At 44.6% G+C, this 21,958-nt stretch overlaps 1 protein-coding gene across 1 annotated transcript in view; it reads right to left on the reverse strand.

The window, feature by feature from the left end:
- RPS6KB1 (ribosomal protein S6 kinase B1) overlaps nucleotides 1–21,958 on the reverse strand; it is a 24,463-nt gene continuing 2,505 nt past the window's right edge. Inside the window, exons 2-15 of the mRNA XM_048518564.1 lie at nucleotides 18,803–18,852; nucleotides 15,212–15,332; nucleotides 14,637–14,705; nucleotides 12,723–12,870; nucleotides 12,389–12,446; nucleotides 11,316–11,416; nucleotides 9,080–9,170; nucleotides 8,462–8,552; nucleotides 7,182–7,289; nucleotides 6,209–6,271; nucleotides 4,254–4,331; nucleotides 2,944–3,051; nucleotides 2,701–2,813; nucleotides 1–1,732 (exon numbers count right to left, since the gene is read on the reverse strand). Of these exons, the coding sequence (XP_048374521.1) occupies nucleotides 1,495–1,732; nucleotides 2,701–2,813; nucleotides 2,944–3,051; nucleotides 4,254–4,331; nucleotides 6,209–6,271; nucleotides 7,182–7,289; nucleotides 8,462–8,552; nucleotides 9,080–9,170; nucleotides 11,316–11,416; nucleotides 12,389–12,446; nucleotides 12,723–12,870; nucleotides 14,637–14,705; nucleotides 15,212–15,332; nucleotides 18,803–18,852 (1,437 nt within the window). The 3' untranslated portion in view covers nucleotides 1–1,494. The remainder of the gene's footprint in view (nucleotides 1,733–2,700; nucleotides 2,814–2,943; nucleotides 3,052–4,253; nucleotides 4,332–6,208; nucleotides 6,272–7,181; nucleotides 7,290–8,461; nucleotides 8,553–9,079; nucleotides 9,171–11,315; nucleotides 11,417–12,388; nucleotides 12,447–12,722; nucleotides 12,871–14,636; nucleotides 14,706–15,211; nucleotides 15,333–18,802; nucleotides 18,853–21,958) is intronic.

A 21,958-nucleotide genomic window follows, 5' to 3' on the forward strand; every position in this document is an offset into this window, starting at 1 on the left:
TATTTTAAGTTAAGGTAAATATACCTTTATTTAACTCTTTGTACCTGTAAAGTCACGTGTACAGATTTTTTTTTGTTTCGTTTTCCAACAACAATCGCAGAAACATAAATAGTAAATCTTTTGAACATTTCCTAAAATTAAAGTTGCAAAAAAGTTCTCTGGAAGACATCAGTTGAAGGCCATCTTAATACTTTTTTTTTTAATACAATCAGCAGATGGACATCCCCAACGCAAGAAAATAGTTATTGTAATTTATCACGGATGTGCGTAATGGAGCGGAGATGTAGTAAACGAACCATCTCTCTAAGCACCGCCACTTATTTGCAAGACCAGCGTAATTGTTTTTTTCCCCTAAATCGATAACACGCCAAAGATAGTCATGCTTGCGTGCGCACCGTACCCCTTTTCCAATGTGTTTACATCTTTTTCAAAATCTTTAACCAGCATAACGTAAAGAGGTTTTACCAGCAAAGTTTCTGCTTAGGTTGATGAAATGCTCGACAGTACAATAGAAGCTCATTGCAGCAGTCAAAAGCTCCGTGGGACTCTTGATGCACACACAGAACTCTGTGCCAGCAGAGAGGGCCCTGCTTATTATGGACCCTCAAGGGGACCCCGGACCCATGAGACTGAAGTGCAGGGCTTCCACGTCACCTTAGGTTTTAGCACAGACATCAACCTGATCCATGTCTTCTATCAAGAGAGGGTGGGCAAGTTCTCCCCGTCCCCATCCCAGCAACATAATTGGTTTGTTTTCTTTTTAACCACTTCATTGTTTCAGTAGCAAAACAAATTTAAGTCTGCGCTTTTATTTTGTGCATCAAACCATTAATTCTGCATTTTCCAAGTTTGGGATATTTTCCATAATGAGCCAATGTGAGAAAAAGAAAAAAAATCTATTTGAAAAATATATATTTATATAAAAAAGATTCATTCAGATTGGGGTTTTGTTTTTTGTTTTTTTGCATGTGGAATACCAATGGAGTTTATCTCGGCTCTTCAATTCCACACCAGCTGTAGGAAGCCATCCAAATAAGACTGCATGTCAATTCATCCTCAAGAGGCGAGTACCGGAGGAGGAGCTGTGCGGGCGTGCCCAGAGAAATGGGCTCCCCCCCTTTAACAGAACAACGCCAGTTACATTCTATCCTCAACAATGCCAGGATCAAGCTATCACCCCGGACAGACTGGAAAGGAGGCCGCACTGCAAATATCTTAACTGTTGCACCTACAGCTTTTCAACCCTGTTCTGCTCAAGGTCCTTTCTTTTTATGTACCACTGATTCAGAGAAGGAAAAAAAAAGATCTGTGGGTTTTTGCTTCTCTTTCCCAGTCTACTGTGTGTAATGACCCTCTTGAACACTGCCACTCTGAGAAAGAAGCCACAAGAAGCCCTCCTGCCCCGCCCTCATGGGACGGGGCTGCCGGCAAAGGCCTGACATCTCTTCCGTCCACCACCCCAGCAGGTTTGGAAATTATTTGCCATAGATTGTGTCATAGATTCATGCGCAAGTGCTCCGGTCGCTTGGAAATCATGGGGAAGGCTTGCTTTTTGTATGGCCCGGTGTTGGGTTGCCGGATTGGAAGCGGAGCAGAGGCCTCTCCACACACCGTCACGTCCATTTGTTCAATGCCACCCGTCTCCATCGGATACTCCACAGGCGCCTGAGGGTTTGTCACGCCAGAGGAAGCACTTCGTCCCCAGAAGTCCCCGGGAGAGAATTTTACAGGGCTTCAAAGACAAGAAAATTCCGGTAAGAGTTTTCCTAATGTACTACACTGCCTGCTTGCAAACTCTAAACAACAGAAGTGTCAAGAGTGACCATTTCAGTTAATGGATCCTGTTTTTCCTTTTTAGAGCTCACGGCAACCCCACAATGACTAACAGCAGATCTCAGATGTGAACACGGACAGCTCAGGTCAACCATCAGCAAGGCACTATTAGCTTGACTCCCCGTGGAACTATCTCATGGGGGAATCCGGAGAACACACAGGGTCTATTCCTGAAAATTACTATACATATAACAATCTTTAGTACTTGCACAGAACTTTAGAAGGTTCAGAACTGTACATATCTACTTGGGAGTTGCTTACACAAGGAGCAAAATCAGGTAATTTAATGGACTGCACCCCTTCATTCTGAAAAGGGGAGATGGGCCAAGACAGTGCTCAAAGTCTTCCCAATTATAAGATTGGGCCTCTGTTACAACCCAATCAGACACTGGACTCCATTAGCTGATCAGCAGGAAGAAGGCAAACTGATCTTGAGGTGCCGGGGAAGAAGGTTAGACTTACATGCCTTATGCGCCTTTTCAAAGTTATGATTTTAAAAAATTCCTTCTATGAAACGCTGAATGCCTGACACTGAGGGCAAGGACAGCTCGATGATACAACTCTTCTTCGGCAACAACTCTTGTGATGGAATATCCATCCCAGGGGTCTGCAACCTGCAGCTCTCCAGATGTTCATGGACTATAATTCCCATCAGCCCCTGCCAGCATGGCCAATTGGGCTGATGGGAATTGAGGTCCATGAACATCTGGAGAGCCGCAGGTTGCAGACCACTGGTCTATCTAATCCCAAATGGCTGAGGCAATTCAAAGCAACAGCAGCATAAAAGCACTCGTTGCTTCTGGACCATTTAGGTTTTGTGGCGTCAAAGGGCATCTACCCAAAGAGGTAACAGAAGAACGGAAATACCTGACTGGTGTCCGTGGGCTGCCAATGAATCTACGAGGCGATCGGATTTTTGGTTCAAAGGAAAACTTTTCTTTTACGCTTTCAAGTACGGATGGAGCCACGTACGTAAAGCCCTTGAAGACAAAGAAACCTTTCCTGAGCCCACCAGAAATAACACCCTTGGTTACGTCCCAAAACCTGAAACCCAGAACCAGTTCTCTGCCGGCTCTCTACACACCGGCACTGGTCTCCATGCTCACTTACCACGAAGACCTGGTTGGCACTTTCGCTGAGGGTTGAATCATCGGGGCTATCGACGGGAGTCTGACGGGTGAACTTTGCATCAAACTGGCTCACGTCCTCTTCGGATTGCTTTGCAAAGACAACAACATGGATTAAAGGTCTTCGTGCACTACAGCCGATCAACTTAGAACTATCTGGGCAGCAAGGGAGTGACGACTCTGGACAGAGATGCTCAGCAGGGAGAAGTCCCTGGGGCAGTGCTGGAGCCCTGCCGCCCCCAAGGAAAGCTCACTATGCCCAACTGCACTGCAAAATAAAGTAGTTGTCACCATCCCCCCCTGCCCCCACCAGGCACATCTGATCAAAAGAACCTAGTTCAAAAGATAGCTTAAGGACAAAGGAGATACTTTTAGAGGCATATACCTGTCTCCCCCACCCCTTTCCCTGCAAGTCACAATACTTGGTATCCCCCAACAATGTCCCAACAGTGAGAAACAGGTAAGTAACCCTCTAGTACAGTGATGGCGAACCTTTTCGAGACTGAGTGCACAAATTGCAACCCAAAACCCACTTATTTATTGCAAAGTGCCAACATGGCAATTTAACCTGAATACTGAGGTTTTAGTTTAGAAAAATGGGTGGTTCCAAGGCGTGCGTTACTCAGGAGTAAGCATGGTAGTAGTCGGTGGCTTTGCTTTGAAGCAACGGTAAACTTTTCCAACGGGTGAATCACGACCCTAGGAGGGTTTACTCTGAAGCAAGCCCCATTGCCAGCATCCGAGCTTATTCCCAGAGAAAGGATCGTGCTTTAGTTCTTTGCATGAAAATCAGTGGGGTTTAACAGCGCTTAACAGGGTTACCTACACTGCTTCCACAAATCTAGGTTTTAGGTTTAATGCTAATAATCGAGCCCACCGGCCCAGGTTAGCCTAGATCATGTGGGGGGGGGGCACTCTGTGCATGCCCACAGAGAGGGCTCTGAGTGCCACCTCTGGCACCTGTGCCATAGGTTTGCCACCACTGCCCTAGTACTTTGTGCAGGGTGGTTTACACTCTCACAAAATGCTTCTGAATGCTCTGCTCTTATCCCCAGTAAGCTGGGTATTCATTTTACTGACCCTGGAAGGATGGAAGGCTAAGTCAACCTGGAGGTGGTTACCTGAAACTGACTTCCAACAGGATTGGACTCAGGTCGTGAGCACAGCTTTGAGTGCAGTACTGCAGCTTAACACACTGCACCAGGGGGTATTGCGATACCACCATTACACGTCAGCTAAAATTATACAGCAAGCTGCGATGCGAAACTAAGGCCAAGTGGGATCAGTACGTACCAGTAACGGTTTAAATGGGGGTTCCACCTTCCGAGCCAGAAGCTCTTCCCAGCTGATGTGTCTGAAGAAAGGATGAGCCTACAAAACATTATCGAAGCATCAAGACCCAAAAACCGGGTAAACAAACCATTCTTTTCATCTCCGAGCAGAGTAATGTGAAACAATCGGTGCTTAAACGCAGATGAACTTAAAAATAAAGCAACCCCAGCATCAAAAAAAGAAAGGACAACACATCCGATTTTCAAAACTCGGTTTGTTGGCATGCTTACTCCGAAGAAAAGCTCCAATGAAACCCACAGGACTTCGTTCTAAGAAAGAGGCCATGCTACAAACTTCAAATGGGTCTAGAGCAGTGGTGGCAAACCTTTGGCACTCCAGATGTTATGGACTACAATTCCCATCAGCCCCTGCCAGCATGGCCAATTGGGGCTGATGGGAATTGTAGTCCATAACATCTGGAGTGCCAAAGGTACGCCACCATGGGTCTAGAGCCAGTAGATTTCCTTCGTCCTAACATGTATATCCTGTATTGTATATGCTTTTTAATCTGTTTTTATTATTATTGTACTGCTGTCTATGCCAATAAAGGCTTGATTATGTAGAGTCATAACCTCATTTCCCATCTGGAAAAATAACTCTGTGATAAGCCAGGAATCCACAGAGACATGGTTAGAGGTTTTGGTCAATGGAACGATGAGCCAGACTGTCCTGGGGAGAACCCCCCCCCCCCCCCCAAGCTAAGGACTAAGTATGTAACTGTGGCTCTCCCCTATGAGGCCTTTAATCTACTTCAGCTGATACACCAGCCAAGGTCATTTGCTAGGCTCAGATTACATCCAGTTAGATTACTTCAATGTGCTTTGCATGGGGCTGCCTTGAATTTCAATTAGTTCAAAATATGGTGGCCAGTTTGCTATCAAGCGGTGGATGCAGGGACCATGTAGCAACCCCTGTCATACCCTGCAGCTTGCCAGTTAAGGAGCTACTACTACAGTTAAGGAACTACTGTGGTGCCTCTGGCCACAGAAGTGAGGTGGATATAACTAGAAATGGAGCTTGCTCATTGGTAGCCCCTTGCCTGTGGATTATTACAAGGGCCAGATGCAATACTTTTCCATCGGCCACTACAAAGGGTCGCTACCTATCTATCCCTCTCCAGGATCGGGTCAGTCCGCACTGTAAAAACCAAGTGGAGACTCTTGCTCACATTATACTTGACTGACCGAGATATGTGGGTATTAGGAATTTCTCTCCTGGGCGGGTCTTAGACAAATCTGAAAGAGACTCTGACAACTCTGTTGTGGAGCTTTTGTTAAATAACACAGAGGCCATGCTCTTGGAAAAAGTAGCAAAATTTCTTTTACAAGTGACAGAATTTTCTAAGTAACGTCCAATGCTAGATGCAGTTTATCTGTCTGTGTTTTGAATGTACTTTTGATTTGTACTTCAGAAATGTCTGTAATGCTCTGGAGCCTATTTTAATATGCCTAATAAAGGTTGTTGCATTGTGAATGCTCTCTTGCTTGAAGCTCACCTGGCACCCACAATGCTGGCTTTCAGGTGCCAGGCCAAAATGTTTCTCGTCACCTGGGCTTTTAATGGAATTCATTGCCCTGCACTCTCCCTACCTTTTTGCCTGCTCTTAGATTGATTTTATACAGCTGGTTTTTCTGATTGTTGTTTAAGATGTTTGGCCTGACAGTTTTATCTTTTTTTAGTTTATTGAGCTGTTTTGTGATTTTTTTAAATTTAAAATCGTAGTATAATTGTCTTTATTGTATGCTGTTGGCTACCTTGGGTAGATTCTGAAAAGTGCAGGACAGCCTAAATGGGTGTAGGTGTCTCTTGACCCTGGACTGCAAGACATGACTCATCTAACCCCTGTTCCTTAAAAGAAATAATGTAAAAAATGATGCCCCCATCCAATACTGCCAAGAGTGGAAAGCAAAATATACCTGAACTTCTCCAGCATCTCCGGGACCAGCTCCTAGGCGTGAGGCAGCGTTTCTCTTTAGCAGCTTAGAAGAAGGAACAGACCATCAAAAGAAATTAGGGACCGGAGAGTATAATAAGGAGGCAGCCGACTGGCTCCTTCAGCCCAGTGCCCTCTACTCTGATTGGCAACTGTTCTTTGGAGTGTCTGGCCAAAGCATTCCCCAGTTCCGTCAGCCAAGAACAGTTGCCAAAGACTGTATCTGGGGGTTTCTCCTTCCCAATCGTGGGCTTTAACCCCGAAGTTCTTTTTTAAAATGTAATTTCACAAGCATGTAAAAAGCCTAGGATCAATAGTATAGCACAGCTGAGTTTCCCATCAACTATATTTAGACTAAATACAACTGTATCCTTTTCAGTATTTTGAAGCAAAAGTGAAGGAAAGAGTACAGATAAGCAGAACAGAAGGCCGCAGTCAAGGTTATCCTAATTCTTATACAAAAACTTCTGTGACCAATCAAATGTTTTCGATCAAGTCCCCATGCCCTCTTAGTGTTTCTACTGGCGGCTTTCAACTTTAACCAACTCAATCTACTGCAGGGGTCTGCAACCTGCGGCTCTCCAGATGTTCATGGGCTACAATTCCCAACAGTCCCAATTGGCCATGCTGGCAGGGGCTGATGGGATTTGTAGTCCATGAACATCTGGAGAGCCGCAGGTTGCAGACCCCTGATCTACTGGAAGCACTGCTGACCACTGCCGTCTTTTCCGAAGGACTTAAAGGGGCAACTCAACAGGTCTCTTGGAGCCCACGGCAGAGTGCAATTAAGAACCTGGGCCCACAACAGCCCTGGTTCTGTAATAATAGAATCAGAAGTTTCCAACACTTGGGGGGGAAAACCTTGCAGCTCCAACAGAATTTTTACTTTGTGCAAATTAGGGCACGTCAATTTTGGGAATGGCATCCCAACCCACCCCCCAAAATGTGTTTCTTACCTTTTTAAGCAGATCTCGGGCTTCTTGCGTGAGGTAGGGAGGCAAGTTGAGTTTACACTTGAGAATTTTGTCTATTGTTTTCTTTCGATTCTCCCCAGTGAACGGGGGCTGGAGAACACCATTGGAATGCCGGGGGGAAAGGAGGAGAAAGCCATGAGGAAATGTGTATAACACAATAGCCACATAAGGGCACTTCAATATTTTAACACACATACACAACTTACTAAAGCAATTTTCTAATTGCTTATGGAAAGGGCCCTGAATGCACAATTTGGGGAGTGTCATGAGTTTTGTTTTTAAGACATTCCACTCCTGGGCTGTGGGCCAGCTGGACCAAGAACTACAATTGCACATGAGGGACACAAGCTTCAATCGGCTTTCAGCCATGCAGCTCAGACAACTGCTATGGACAAATCATTTATTTGACACACAATTAGGCCAGCCAATAAATCAGAACAGAAAACTATTGTGATGGTAACATTTTAAAATAACATGTCACTGAGGAGACAGAGGCAGAGGATTCACATTTGATAGCAGCCGGTAATGTGTTTCTCCTGGAAAGGCAAGTGCTGTAAACTGGTCCGCATACCCCAGACCAAGGATCTGCACCCTGCGGCTCTCCAGATGTTCATGGACTACAAATCCCATCATCCCTGGCAGGGGCTGATGGGAATTGTAGTCCATGAACATCTGGAGAGCCACGGGTTGCAGACCCCCGCCCCAGGTACAATTCTCCACTATGCAGCTGACCTCAGATTTTTATGGGTGGTGGGAACAAAACCTAAAGTCCCGGCCCCCTCCCAAGACAAGAACATACTGCCCAGTTTATTTCCATCTCCCTTTAATCCATTCAACATCAGTCATCACAGGAACTGCAATGAAGGATCAAATTATGGAAAGGAAGGTCTGCGGTTCAAATGTCATGTGCAGAAAGCCCCGAGTTCGATTCCTGGCATATCCAGTTAATAAGGCTAGCTTTTCCTGCTCGAGGCCTTGGGAGAAGATTAAGAAGTATCACACTAGATGGGTCAAGCATGCAACCCAGCACAAGGCAGGTCCAGGTGTAACAGTCCTGTTTCACTGCAATGGCTTTCAGGTGACCCAACAGGTGTTCTAAGGCTGCCGTCTCAAGTCTTGCCAGTTGCTGATGCTAACCACCTAGCCTTAGCCACATGTAACACTGGTCAGACCGAATCCCACACAGGCAAGATGGGTTCCAAAACAATTCTCTGACATCTTCATGAAATCAAACAGCATGCAGTTTTTAAGCGTGCACCTACTGCTCCAGTCAGCATGTCATACATTAACGCCCCCAGACTCCACCAATCCACCGCACGATTGTGCCCACTCCGCATCAGAATTTCAGGGGCCCTGGAATGACAAACACAGGAAGGATGGAAGCATTCTGGACAGCAGGTAACCGGTAGCATTCACTCATTCAATAAGAAAATGCTATGGACAGGAATCAGTATTTCAGAAGATTTTAACTAAGGAGGGCTTGTGAAAAGGCATCTGCATAATCGCCTGTGACAAACAAGCATCTCTTCCAGGCAACTACATAAGAAAATTTGCAAGCCAGAGGAGGGTTGGACCAGTAATGGGTGACAAATGACGAACAGAGTCAGGTAAGCTAGGAACTTCTGCAAGCAAGTAATTAGCTCAAATTTATTTACAGAAGTTCCTTTGACAGCCTCTCTCCACTCCTTTTTAAATACAGGCAAGCCCTGCGCTTCAGGGATCCTCTTCCAAGTGTACAACTATAATTATTTGTGCAATTTGCCCTGCAGATAGGTGATGCCAAAACTCTGAATACCTAGTCACCAAATTTCAAAAAGGTAAAATTTAGCCATTACCCCCAAACCAGAGTAATACTTTTCTGTTTCATCATGCGGGCTCACATGTATTCTATTGTTCCACAGAATGTATGTGTGACAGTTCCATCATGAATGGACTCTTTACACAGCCCAAAATCAGTGAGCTTAACGTGACCTGCAAGGAAACAGAAAGAGGGACAAGGGACTGTCATTCCAACAGTGAAGGAATTTCAGGCAGGCAATCATCATACAAACATATATGGATTTTTAGTTATTTAATCTATATCTCACTTTTTAGCTCCGGTTTTCCCAAAGCAGCAAACAATATACAGTGGAACCTTGGTTTTTGTTGGTAATCTGTCCAAAAAGAATCAATGAAAACTGAAACCGATGAAAACCGAGGCAAACTTTCCCATAGGAATCAATGTAAATCCAATTAATCCGTTCTAGGCACTCCAAAAAAAATACCAAAAACACATCTTTTGGTGAATAAACATAGTGTTTCATGCTGAAAACAGTCACAAACAAGAACACTAGGACCAGCTTCGGAGCCAGTAGACCAATGTCGCACCAGAAAGCTGTCCAAAGAGGTCTGTTTCTGACGCCGCTTTAAGATTTGTCTGAAATGGGGCAAGCATTGTCATTAAACAAGTTGCAGACATGGCCTGCAACAGCTCTGTCCGGGTGATTTTTCTCCACAAACCCCTGCACCTTGCTGCAAATGGATGAAAACCGAGGCAAATCGATGAAAACCGAGACAAATTTTTCACTGAAAAAATCAATGAAAACCGAAGCCAATGAAAACTGAGGTTCCACTGTACAGCTTTTGAAGAGCTAGATTCAAGTCTACCGTGTTTCCCCGAAAATAAGACAGTGTCTTATATTAATTTTTGCTCCCAAAGATGTGCTATGTCTTATTTTCAGGGGATGTCTTATTTTTCTGTGTTCTGTTCATCAGGCATGCTTCCAAACAAAAACTTTGCTTTGTCTTACTTTCGGGGGATGCCTTATATTTCGCACTTCAGCAAAACCTCAACTACGTCTTATTTTCAGAGGATGTCTCATATTCAGGGAAACAGGGTAGTAGCACCTTAGAGATCAAGATTTCTGGGACATTAACTCATCTAAAGCCAAGGTGTCAAACATGCAGCTCAGGGATCTGATTCAGTCCCTTGAGAGGATTTATCGGACCTGCGAGCCAGCTGAAGCAACCCCCCCCCCTCCAGATTGGACCGGGTCAGATCGGGGGGGAGGGTTGTCTCAGCTAGCTTGTGGGCCTGATAAGCCCCCTCAAGGCAGCCACCACCACTCCCGGGACCTGACTGGACAAAGCCACATTCATATCATATCCAGTCCTTGTAACAAATGAGTTTGATACCCTTGCTCTAAGCCAGTGGTCATCACATCCAATCAGAAGGCACTGCATTCCCTTCGCCTGCTACTCATTGTGTGCCTTGATCCTACTGGCTGTTTTGGAGGGGGAACCCAAGTTTTAGTATAATGGGAAAGGGAGACCACCACCGCAAGATCCTTTCGCAGCGCGAAACCCATCAGCATGTGTGAAACTACCTCCACACCCCAACGTACATCACTGTGAAATCACACCAAATTTCACTTCCAAAATGGCATACCCAATGTGGCGCTTTAACAGGAGGCTGGTACAAGTAGAAGCCAGGGCTTGAATAGCAATTATTCATTTCTGACTGAAAATCCACCTTCAATCCACTAGTCCAGTGGTGGCGAACCTATGGCACTCCAGATGTTCAAGGACTATAATTCCCATCATCCCCTGCCCGCATTGGGCATGCTGGCAGGGGCTGATGGGAATTGTAGTCCTTGAACATCTGGAGTCCCATAGGTTTGCCACCACTGCACTAGTCTCATACCTTTTCTTCTATCATCCAATCCCCAGTCTAACTGGAGTTCAGGGACTAATCAGCTCCACACAAACACAGGATGACTATAGACAATAAACAATCAAAGGGAACAAAGGCCAGACTACTTCTATTCAGATGCCTCACCTATTGACCTTGCTATCTCTATTGTTACTCACATGCTACATTTCATTGTTACTCACTTGCCAGGCCACTCCTATTCAGGTGCCCTCACCTATTGACCTTTACTCACAGGTATATATACTCCATTTGCTTTCCCTTCCTACTATCAGATCCTCTGAAAATGCCAACCACAGATGCAGGTGAAACGTCTGGACAGAATGCTGCTAGAACACGACCATCCAGCCCGAAAACCACACAGCACCCTAGTAAACTGTAACTGTTTAAAGACATACGAACAACGAGCTCGTGGCTGCAGTTCTAACCTTGATGATTAAGCATGATGTTTTCTGGCTTTAAATCTCGATAGATGATCCCCTTCTGATGCAAGTGCCCCAAAGCCATTGAGATTTCAGCCAAGTAAAAGCTGCAAGGAAGAGATTTCTCAAAATTAAACATATACCCCAAAAGCATGGTAGTTCTGTGGCTCGATTCAGAAGTCCTGCCAAACCACGGTTTGGGTTTCCTATCCAGAAAACCATGACTGACTGCTACAAGCTTGCTCTGAGCTCCTGTCTGCTCAGCACCTCCACATCTAAATGTAATGATGCCAAGTGGTGAAGCAGCAATCAGACCCCTTTACCGACCCACGGTTAACACAAGCGAAGGTTTAACAAATCTACTTTACACACTATGACTTCAGACTTTGGTTTGCCAGGTGGTCACACATCACCAAATCAGTTAACCTTCACAGAACATGAGGTTCGTCCTGCATGAAGAAAAGTTACTTCTGGTTTTTCAGTTGTAACAGCTGGAACTATTAAGGATGGTTCGACCTGCTGTGGCCAACACCGTTCTGTCCCCCTCACCTGAAACTGCTGCTGTGCAGAAATTTGCTCAAATCTGCTCCGGCATCTCACACAATGCAAAGCCGTGAGAAAACTCTTGACTCTACACATGGCAACCAAGGGGGATAGCATGGATTACCCTCTGAAGCAGAGGCACTTAAGTGGCACAAAGGAGGAACAGCGTGGAGTGCCCTCTTAAGCAGAGGCACTTAAGTGGAGATCCTGCTAACTGGACGACCAGCAGCAGCTGAACCACTTGTTGAGTTTGTTCTTCTCTGCTCATAGCTATTTCAGGCACAACTCAAAGGATTCTTTATCCCGTGGTTCTTGGCCTGAGGGGTGAACTGCTGGCTGGCAGACAGAGGGGAGAACTGCTTGACACTTAGTAGCCTTCCCTGCCCCACCCACCACAAAAGTTCAAGCAGCAAAGTCTCTGGGATTCTTGGAATTACTATAACACCCTTCACTCCCTCTCCTCCTACGAAGAGAATATGCAGGACAAAGTGCAATTCGGCCAGTATCGTGGCTTAAGTACAGCTAATTTCTCTTACCAAGCTGTGTCTTCCATAAATATCCCTTCTCTCTCTAACTGCATGAACAGTTCTCCTCCTGGAAGAGAGAGGAAAAAGAAAGGTCAGAAACATGCTGTTTGTTGTGTGGCATTGACTTTAGAAGCAAATACCACATGAAAAGCAAGCATGAACAGTCACGCTATAGCAAGAATAATAAGGAGAGCTGGCTAAAATTTAATGAGTGCATTTATTCCTCCTGGCTGCCTTGTGAAGGGGAGGACGGCCATGACAGGAAAAAGTAATTTATTAACAGCCATCTGCAAATGACTTAGCCCTTGTTAGCTACAATTAGGAAGAACAGCTTTGTGCCTACCACTGAGATACTCAAGGATGAGGTAGAGTTTTCCACCAGTCTGAAAGGCATAGATCAAATCAACGATGAAAGGATGCTTGACTTCCTCCAAGATGTTCCGCTCTGCTTTCGTATGAGCTGTATCTTTTGCGTTCCTTACAATCATTGCCTGCAGAACAGAGATTTCAGCAATAAGCACAGAATCCAAACCACACCCTTATCAAGCTGAAAGAGCCTGCAAGATAACCTCTGTGATATTCAAATCTAATAATCAGTTACTTCAAATACTAATAGATGGTGGTGGAGACAATGAAGCAAGAAGGAAAACAGGAACTTGGTATCTGAGTCAAGGGTCGGTACAGAAGATTCCAGATTACAACTAAATCTACTGCAAGGAAGAAGCCTTAAACATTAACTATGAAAAAACAAAAGTAATGGTTTTCAGGAAATCGGCGAAGATAACCCCTCGGAGTATTCTCAGTAACCCTATCAAACAATGCAGCTCCTTCAAATATCTTGGAATGACTAAATCTACTACACTTTTTAACTTGGTCTCTCCTTTGCTTATTTAAAACATTTATTAGCCAGTTTTTCTTGCTTAAGGTGGCTTACAATATAACCACATTTAAAAAGTGAAAAAAAGCAGCCCCAATAATACTGCAATTTCTTAAGGACTACTTTAATCAAAAGGAAGAGCCGCATGGCGTAGTGGTTAAGTGCTTGCACTGCCACTCACACAGTCAGGAGTTCAAGCCCCCTGGGGGTCAGATATCCTGGCAGCTGGCTCATGGTCAACTCAGCCATCCATCCATTCTTGGTTGGTAAATGAATACCTAGCTTATATCTAGGGGGTAAAGAATAGCCAGGGAAAGCAATGGCAAACTACCCCACAAAAGAGGCTGGCCTACAAAATCACTGCTCGCAGTGGTACCCCAGGGTCGAACACAACTGGAGGGGGAACGACCTTTTAAATCAAAAACGGTTTTAAATAAGTTCCAAACTCACGGGGCTGCCTGTCAAAAGGCCCTCCCTTGTGCACCCACCTTTGATGGGATAGTTACTCTCCCTGGGATCTTAATTCCTGGGTTGAGACATTTAGCAGCTGAGAGCAGCTTATTGGTTCCTCTCCTCGCCCATTTTATCCTAGCATCCCAGCAAAGAAGGCTAGGCTGAGAGATCGTGTAACAGCCAGCGCAGTATAACGACCAGAGGATTAGACTAAGACCGGAGAGAGGTTGGTTCAAATCCTCACCTTGCCACAAGGCTCAGTGGGTGCCACACTCTCAGGGAAATGAACCTCAGAGGATTGCTGAATAAAATATTGGAGAACTGAGTGCACTGCCCTCTGGAAGGTGGATGTAATTGTAATGCAACAAAGATCATACAGTGAACTGAGCTAGGATTTCAACGGATAATCTAACCACTGCACTTAACTTCTAGCTCTCCAGGTACCTCCTCTTACCCCCTTCAATATTCTGTCATTTAGCCAGATCTGACAGACGTTTGCCTCCCATTTTGATTTTTGCATCGTCTACTGCTGTATTCCTTCTCCAACTCTTTTTCCTACTTTTCTTGACTAATGGCACAAAGCGGACGTGTGCTTCAGCCTTTTGATTTCCACAGCCGAATCACAGCTTTAGGAATTTTATATTTTAACAGAGGTTTGAGCATCGGTTAACCCCTAAAAATGCCTGTCAAGGATTCTGCAGAATTTGCTATTCTGCTGCACTGTCGTCAGCAATAAATAAGGTCATTTATTAGAATAAATGTTTATCTGTGCTCCCCTGCTCATGAGAAAGGCTCTAAACAGAACTAAGCAGATGCTCAAAATAATACAGATTTTACAAGCAACTGAGAAGTGTTTGATACAATTTCTTTTTAAATGTAAGGGAGGGTTATAAAATTGTCGTAGTTCAATGCTGAAAATCAACTCACCTTTTTAAGCACCTTCATGGCAAATATCTTACCAGTATTTGCTCCTGTTACTTTTCGAACTTGAAAAACCTGCCCAAAACAATTTTTAAGACAATGGTTATATGCATCTTTTAAAAGGTAGAATACAGTAGTGGCTAAATTCTTCTGTTATCAAGGGTGGGTTGTTTTGCAAAAATAAGGAGTTAATTGTTTCAAGACACTTGCAGACTGAACCGGACTGACAGGCAGGCCCAGGTTCCTTTCACATCACAAACGGACACAGCCACGGGAATGACACTAAATTCAAGAAGCAGCTTTGCTATGTGCACATCAACGTCAACACATCTAACAGGTGTGCAACAACGCTGTGTTAGGAAAATAAGCATTCAACACATCAACTCTGGGAAGAAGGTTATGCTCTCCCGGCCACATTTCACAATACACTGAAGAAAAGGGGATGTCACAAAATTCTCAACAACACTACAGGCTGCAGCGATTGGGGGGGAGGGGGGGTAGATAAGAAATGTTTGCAGCCTGTTGACAGTGTGGACAAAGCTGCCCCCAGTACAACAGACGATGTGTTGAACGCCTCTTACCTTCCCATAGCCACCTTTGCCAAGAACCCGCAGCAGCTCAAAACACTCCGGCCGTATTTTTTCTGGGCCTCTGTTCACAATAGTTTCTGAAATCTCAAATTTTTCGCAATGCTCCATGCCGCTAAAATAAACAAAAGCCCAGAATAGAAAGTCAATAGGGCAGGCTTTAAAATAATGCTACATCTCCACATCTTTTAACAATAGTCTACTTGGAGGTGAAGGGTGCAGCTGCAGGAAAAAAAATTAGAATACTAAGACAATAACATGAACCATTAAACGAAACAGTGTCTTTTAGCAACAGACAGGCTGGAGTAAGTATAATTCTTTCAACTGAACACGTGTTGTGTGCGTTTGAGAAATGCCAACTAAATTACAAGCAAAGTATTCTAAAAGTACACATTTCCAAAAAGTAGGAAATAATCCTATTATATAAAAAGCTAGCCATGGCGGCGACAACTCACTTCCAGCCAGTCATCACACACATATTGCTTAGAGCAGGGCTCACAAAGAATGGGTAAAAGAAATACACAAAACAGTGGAATGTGGCAATTACACACTCTCTATCACTAGCCCTTCTCCCCCACTGCTGAATAATTACAGTCACTGTACCACCGGCAGCTGCCCGAGAAGGAGCAGGCGCAGCCATCAGCCACTTTCCACTTTGTGGCTATGACTGCTTGCAGTCACAACTGCCCCACTAATTGTTGGATGGCAATACAGGGGAACAAGAAGAGGAGCTGGTGTCTGGGAATAGGAGGGAGCTGGTAACATGAGGCCAAGAGGGGAGGAAAGGCAGGAGAGGTCATCCCCTTTGATGGGTGCCATTAACCCTTGTGTGACAATGCAGGAATCCAAGAAGAAGAGGACAAGGAGGGAGCTGGTGACACGGGGCCAAGGAGGAAGGAAAGGCAGGAGGGATAAGCCCACACCCTGGGCACCGTTAACCCACCTGCAGTTTTCTAGAGCCCATCATATTCATTTGGACAATGGGCTTTACTGTTAGTAATTATATACTGAAACACACAATGCTTGCTCTGATCCAGGTATCCTTATACAGTATACAAGAGAATGCTGTCCATATGAGCTGAGCACTGCTTCCCCTCTGATAATACAGTTCATCTTTCAGGGAAAGGTATAACATGGGGGAGAGCAACTGATGAAACAACACCATCGGAATGAAAGAGATCTTCATGCAAAAGCTACATTCAGACATAGCAATAAACCATAGTTTGATCAAATCTCAATTAGCTGCAACATACGGTTAAGAAACCGACCCATGGTAAGTGGGGGGACCTGTTTTGTACCCGCCTCGCCAATCTTTGGGATGCCTGGCATGTAGTGCCAAGATGGGAAGCCCATTCCTGCATGGCCTGAGTTACCCACAAGGACAGAATACCTTGCTTGGTCTTCCCTTCCCCAGCACCTATTATGCAGATAGCCCACCTCTCCCTCCATAAAGGGATGAACAGGTAAACAATGCCTGCAGCAGGGAAAGAGCTGCTCCCATCTTCCGTCCTGGGCAGGGTGCTCAAGAGAAACAATAGCCACACTTAAGGAGAGTCCTTCAAGGTGTTCCCCACAACACAAAAACTAACCTGATTCTTTCTTTTGACTTACTCCTCACTGACCACCTTAGTTTACCTTTGGCTTTGTCCCAAAGGTGTAATTCCATCAGCTTCACCCTGAAATGTAACTACCGTATATACTGGCGTATAAGACTACTTTTGAACCCTGGGAAATCATCTGTAAAGTCTGGGGTCGTCTTATACGCCGGGTACGTAGTCTTATATGGCGAGTATAACCCAAATTCTATATTTTAACTGGGAAAGTGGGGGGTCGTCTTATACACCCAGTCGTCTTATACGCCGGTATATATGGGGTAGCCCCAAATACATCTGGTGCTCAAGCTATTCAGCCCAAGCACCCAACACTCAACTCTACGTGCCCAAGACTTAAAATCCCAGCACCTCTTTTGTCTCCCTTCCGGAGAACAGGAAATCTCCTTTGTCCTGAGAGATTAAGCTCTCTTAGCAATGGATAAGAGGGCCCGATCTCCCCTATAAAATAGGCTTCGCCCAAGTGTTCAGTGCGTCTGGACTGCTGGTCTGGCCATACTGATCCATCCAGTACTTCTGAGTCTGCCTTCGGGTTCAGTTGTGCTGTCGGCCATCTGCTTTCTATCCCACTTCCTTGAAGCCCAGAGCAAGTCACTGGGCTCTGCTTCACGGACACAAAGGTACGTGAGGATCTGGTACAGCACTACCCCTAAGACTTCCCTTGATTCTTCTGCTATTCCCAACCTATCCTCTCAACACTGCTTATATCTTAGGACTCTGTGTGTGTGTGTGTTCTGCTGCTTTGATCAGTGTGTGCTTATGTATCCCTATTATCTCTGAATAAATCTGTTAAAACTTTTATTTTTATCTCCGGTTGATTTCTGGCAAAAGCTGACCTTAATATACACAGGCAACAAAGATCTTGCCATCACCAAAGCCTCCAATTCTGGACAGTCCACGCTGGGAGAGGTCAGAAGGCAAGTTGGGCGGGTGGGGGCACAGCTCGCCGATTGAGGCAGATGTTGACCCTCCTCCCTGGCCATGTAAGAGGGGGGTGGGGATGGGCCAAAGACCCTGGCAGCCAATGCAGGCTTGGGATGAGCCCAACTGATGATGCACAGGCCAATGGGGGAATGGAAATGGGTTATACGCACTGGGACCATATCGGCTGGGAGAGTCAGAAGTAGGAGGAGGATGACTGAGAGCAGAATAAAATAAGGGAAGAGAGCATGGGGTGGTGGGAGAGCGCAAGTGAGGGGGCAAGCTCCCAGGCAGCAAGCAAGGAGAACAGGGAGCGAGAGAAGGGGAAGAGGACAAAGTGAAGAGTGGGCCAGAAGCAGCCCCAGGATCAACAGGAGAGGCTGTGGAAAGGACCACAGTCACTCAAAAATAATTCATTACAACTTTGAAACTTCCAGACCCGCCTGATACTGAATTGGCAATGTTGTCTATTTACTGTTAAGTTTTATGAAACAATGAATCTTTTCTTCTGCAAAAAAGTAATGCATAAGAAAACATTCTGAATTTTTTTCCGTTGTGTGACATTTCCCATTCCACATCTCTGAATGCCACAGTGCAGACTCCTTTCACTGCTTTCTTGCAGGACCAGCAAGAAAATTTAACCCATAACTTTCAGATACGGAGCCCACCGTGCGTCTACCTGGTGAGTTACTGTACCACAGACCAACACAAGCCTCCTGACAATTTTCAACCCTTTGCCCATTTTAACCAGAACCTTGTATTTAGAGTCAGTCTGTCCTAACACTATTCAGTAGAAGTAACCACTTATCAGGGTTGTTATTATTTGAACATCAAACAGGCATAAAAAGAAGCTGAAGAAAGTTTTTGAAGGCATTTCCTTACTGCGCAGTTCAATAATAACACCCATCCTTCGACGCTTAATGGCTTTCTGAACATCAAACAATTCTAAGTCAGGATCAGCTCACAGAAGTCATGCAACTCCCATCTTGCTTCAGAAGGTGATGCTCATTTCCCAACAACGTTACATTAATTTATTAATCCTGTGAGAACTTACAGGTCATATGGGCCAACTCCTCCATGGTCCATGCTTTCACTTAAGTGACCCTGGAACAAAACAAATAAAATGTGTTACCACATCGTCATAAACAGGAACCATTTAAAATCCTCTAAACAGCAGCATAAGGACTTGATATTATCAGGCTGTACTGTTAACCAATCATGCAGCCTAGCCTACATTATGGAGTTGCAATATTGTTTTGCTTCTCTTCCACCGTGCAAATCTCCCTCTGCCCTACTTTCCCTTTCAGCATTAACCAAGGTGCTGCAATACATTTTGCACCACAGTTAACGCTAGATTTGAAAAATTTCCAGAGACCAGCTTCAAAACTAACCATTACGATGGTTAACTGCGGCAGATATCTTGCTAAAAGCCCTGTTGGTGGCTCATGGAATTTGCTCCAAAGTCCACCAAAACGTGAGCTTAACAATGCTCAAGTAATGAAAGACCAACTTAGTAATGAAAGACCAACTTAGAAATGTCCTCCATTGCAGACAGCACAGAAGCCAACCCACTCCACCCCTCTCAGGAGAGTCCAGCGAGGCAACATTTTACAAAGCAAAGAAGGGCACTATAAATGTATCTGATTCCTCAAATCATGCACCAGTAGCACAATAATGAAAGTCATTGCCAGTGGTGCAAAAATCCATATACAAAAAAATCCATATACACAAAACATATCTAGATATGCAAAAAATCTACATATATCATAGGGTTGTCAGCCTCCAGGTAAAACCTGACGATCCCATGGAGTTATAATTCACCTGATCAGTTCCTTGGAGAAAAATTGGAAGCTTTGGGGGGCGGGCTCTATGGTTTCATATCCACTGAGGCCCCTCCCTCCCCCCAAATCCCCAGGAATTTCTCAACCCAGAGTTGATAATCCTGGTTAATGCAGAGTTCTAGAAGCTTTCTAAAACTCACACCCCAAATACTGCTAATAACCACAAACCAGTACTTGATCTTATATGGAATGATAAGAATAAACTAGGCAGCTATATATCACTGCTAGTGGAATACTCCCCATATTTAAAAAGCAAAATTGGCTATGCAGGAGGCTCCAGGGGTCTGGAATTTAATCCTGACATTGACAACCTCATTATGATCACTCTGAAAGTTTCTGCTACAATGCCCAGGCAGAACACAGTCTACAGAAGTTGAATCAGACGCACAAAACTGAGGAGCTGATGAGCACAAACTAATCAATTATGCAAACTAATCAATTATGCAACAACTAGTGGCAAAGCCCATTTCAGGTGGAAATTAAATGGGCTCTAGGAAAGTGGTGGCGAAGAAGTCTGGTCACCCCTGCAAGTAAACACACAAACCTTTCCGGCGGATGGTGGGGGCTGCTGCTGGGTTGGGGGAAGACAGGACTGAGTTCTGTGCGCTGATTGGTGGGGAATTTGTCGTCAGAAGGCAGCGATTGGTCACCACTTAGGGAATTATATATGGTAAGATGGGTACCTCAACATGCAAGGGTTTTGATTCACAACACCACAGCACCAAAAGATCTAAAACTGATCTAGTTTGCAGTGGCACAATTGACAGCAAACTGTTTTAAATCAACACACAAAGCACCAACAATTCAGCAGCAGCTAGGACACCTTTCCAGAAACCTTTAAAAATATTGATGAAAGGCGTTGTTACATTTTCAAAAGTGTTCGCCTTTTGCAAATGTTCACATCTGACTCAGATGCTAGCCCACAAGGCTACACTACTGAATTCATGTTTGTGGAATAGCTACCCCAACATCTGTTCCTATCTAGGATAAATAAGGCAAGTCCAGTTGCTCTAATGTCACCAAATATCTCTCCAGAATTATCCAAGGAACTTATATATGTCAGGTTGCAAAGGGGAGCGGGAATAGCTTCCATCATGGAGGCTAAATATCACCATCCATACATTGGGAGCAAGACCATCCTGCAGCAACAAATGGATTCGGGCACTTAACGGGACACAGTGGGTCTGATCCAGATTGTACTGCAGGAAGAGCATGTACCTCACAATGCATTATATTCTCCAGTACCTCCACTTTCCAAGCAAAAAAGCAGCAGCTGTTATTGCAGAAAGGGCTCCTCCAAGAGGAGACGGCTATCAATTCCCATTATCGATCTCCAAATTTTTCTCACCTGCTTTAAATGTGAAAGCCGACAACTCATCAGAATTATGAGGCAAAACTCTCTCTCTCTCTCTTTTAATTAGGGTACTCATTTGGGAACCATTTCTGTGGCACATCAACAGACTGGGGAGTGAACAATGCGGAGAGGACAACTCCTGCCTGATTGTCTACAAGACATTTTGTAAGAGGCAAGCAGATCTGTGATTCTGCAAACATGAAGTATACTACTAGCCAGCAAAAACATGAGATTCATCTCCTAAGACAATAATGTTCAGGGAAGGCCAAGAATGGGTACTTACAGCAAAGCTATGTTACGTAAATCCGAAACTACAGTTCACTGTAAACCAACGAGGCTTATTTATTGGTAAAGGTGGGGCTGGGCGTACAATGGTAAACAATACAGATCATTATCAGAACCTCCTACTTCCCTAAGCAGGTAATTCAGCAACTGGTCGGAAGTCTAGCAACGCTCCTTTCATTGTATTCTTGTCTCATTCTAAGAGAAGACTCACTTTAGATTTCTCCTCTCCTTCCCCAAGACAAGCTGCCTTCTGTCATTGGTTTACCCTACGGCTCTTCCCCCACCAACATTTTTGGTACACTTTCATTGTTATGTATCAGTTACGGATGATGATTTTAAACAATTTCAGTGCAACTTTTAACAAGCAAGCGCTTGCTGATAATCAAGTGTACATACACCTACTCATCCTACTGACATTAGTGTTGGGAAGTTTATGAGCTACAATATGCTAATGCAACATATAAATTATACATTTTCCTAGCTTTACCCCTATAAACTAAAACCCACGCTCCATGTCTCTAGCTTACCTAGCCTGACTACCTTCTCTGTTCTTTCCTCAGGTTAAGCTCCTTATCACATTATTGTAAGCATGTTCATTCAAAAATATTTAGATGGTAAGCCACTTTGAATAGCAACTGGGGGGGGGGGAATGTCTCCACAAAGAGCGATGCAATTCAATAGTTCAATAAAGCTAACAACAAGATATTTAAGCAGGCTTAACTGAGGTCTC

This window comes from Sphaerodactylus townsendi, linkage group LG16, assembly GCF_021028975.2.
Source record: "Sphaerodactylus townsendi isolate TG3544 linkage group LG16, MPM_Stown_v2.3, whole genome shotgun sequence".
Taxonomy (NCBI): domain Eukaryota; kingdom Metazoa; phylum Chordata; class Lepidosauria; order Squamata; family Sphaerodactylidae; genus Sphaerodactylus; species Sphaerodactylus townsendi.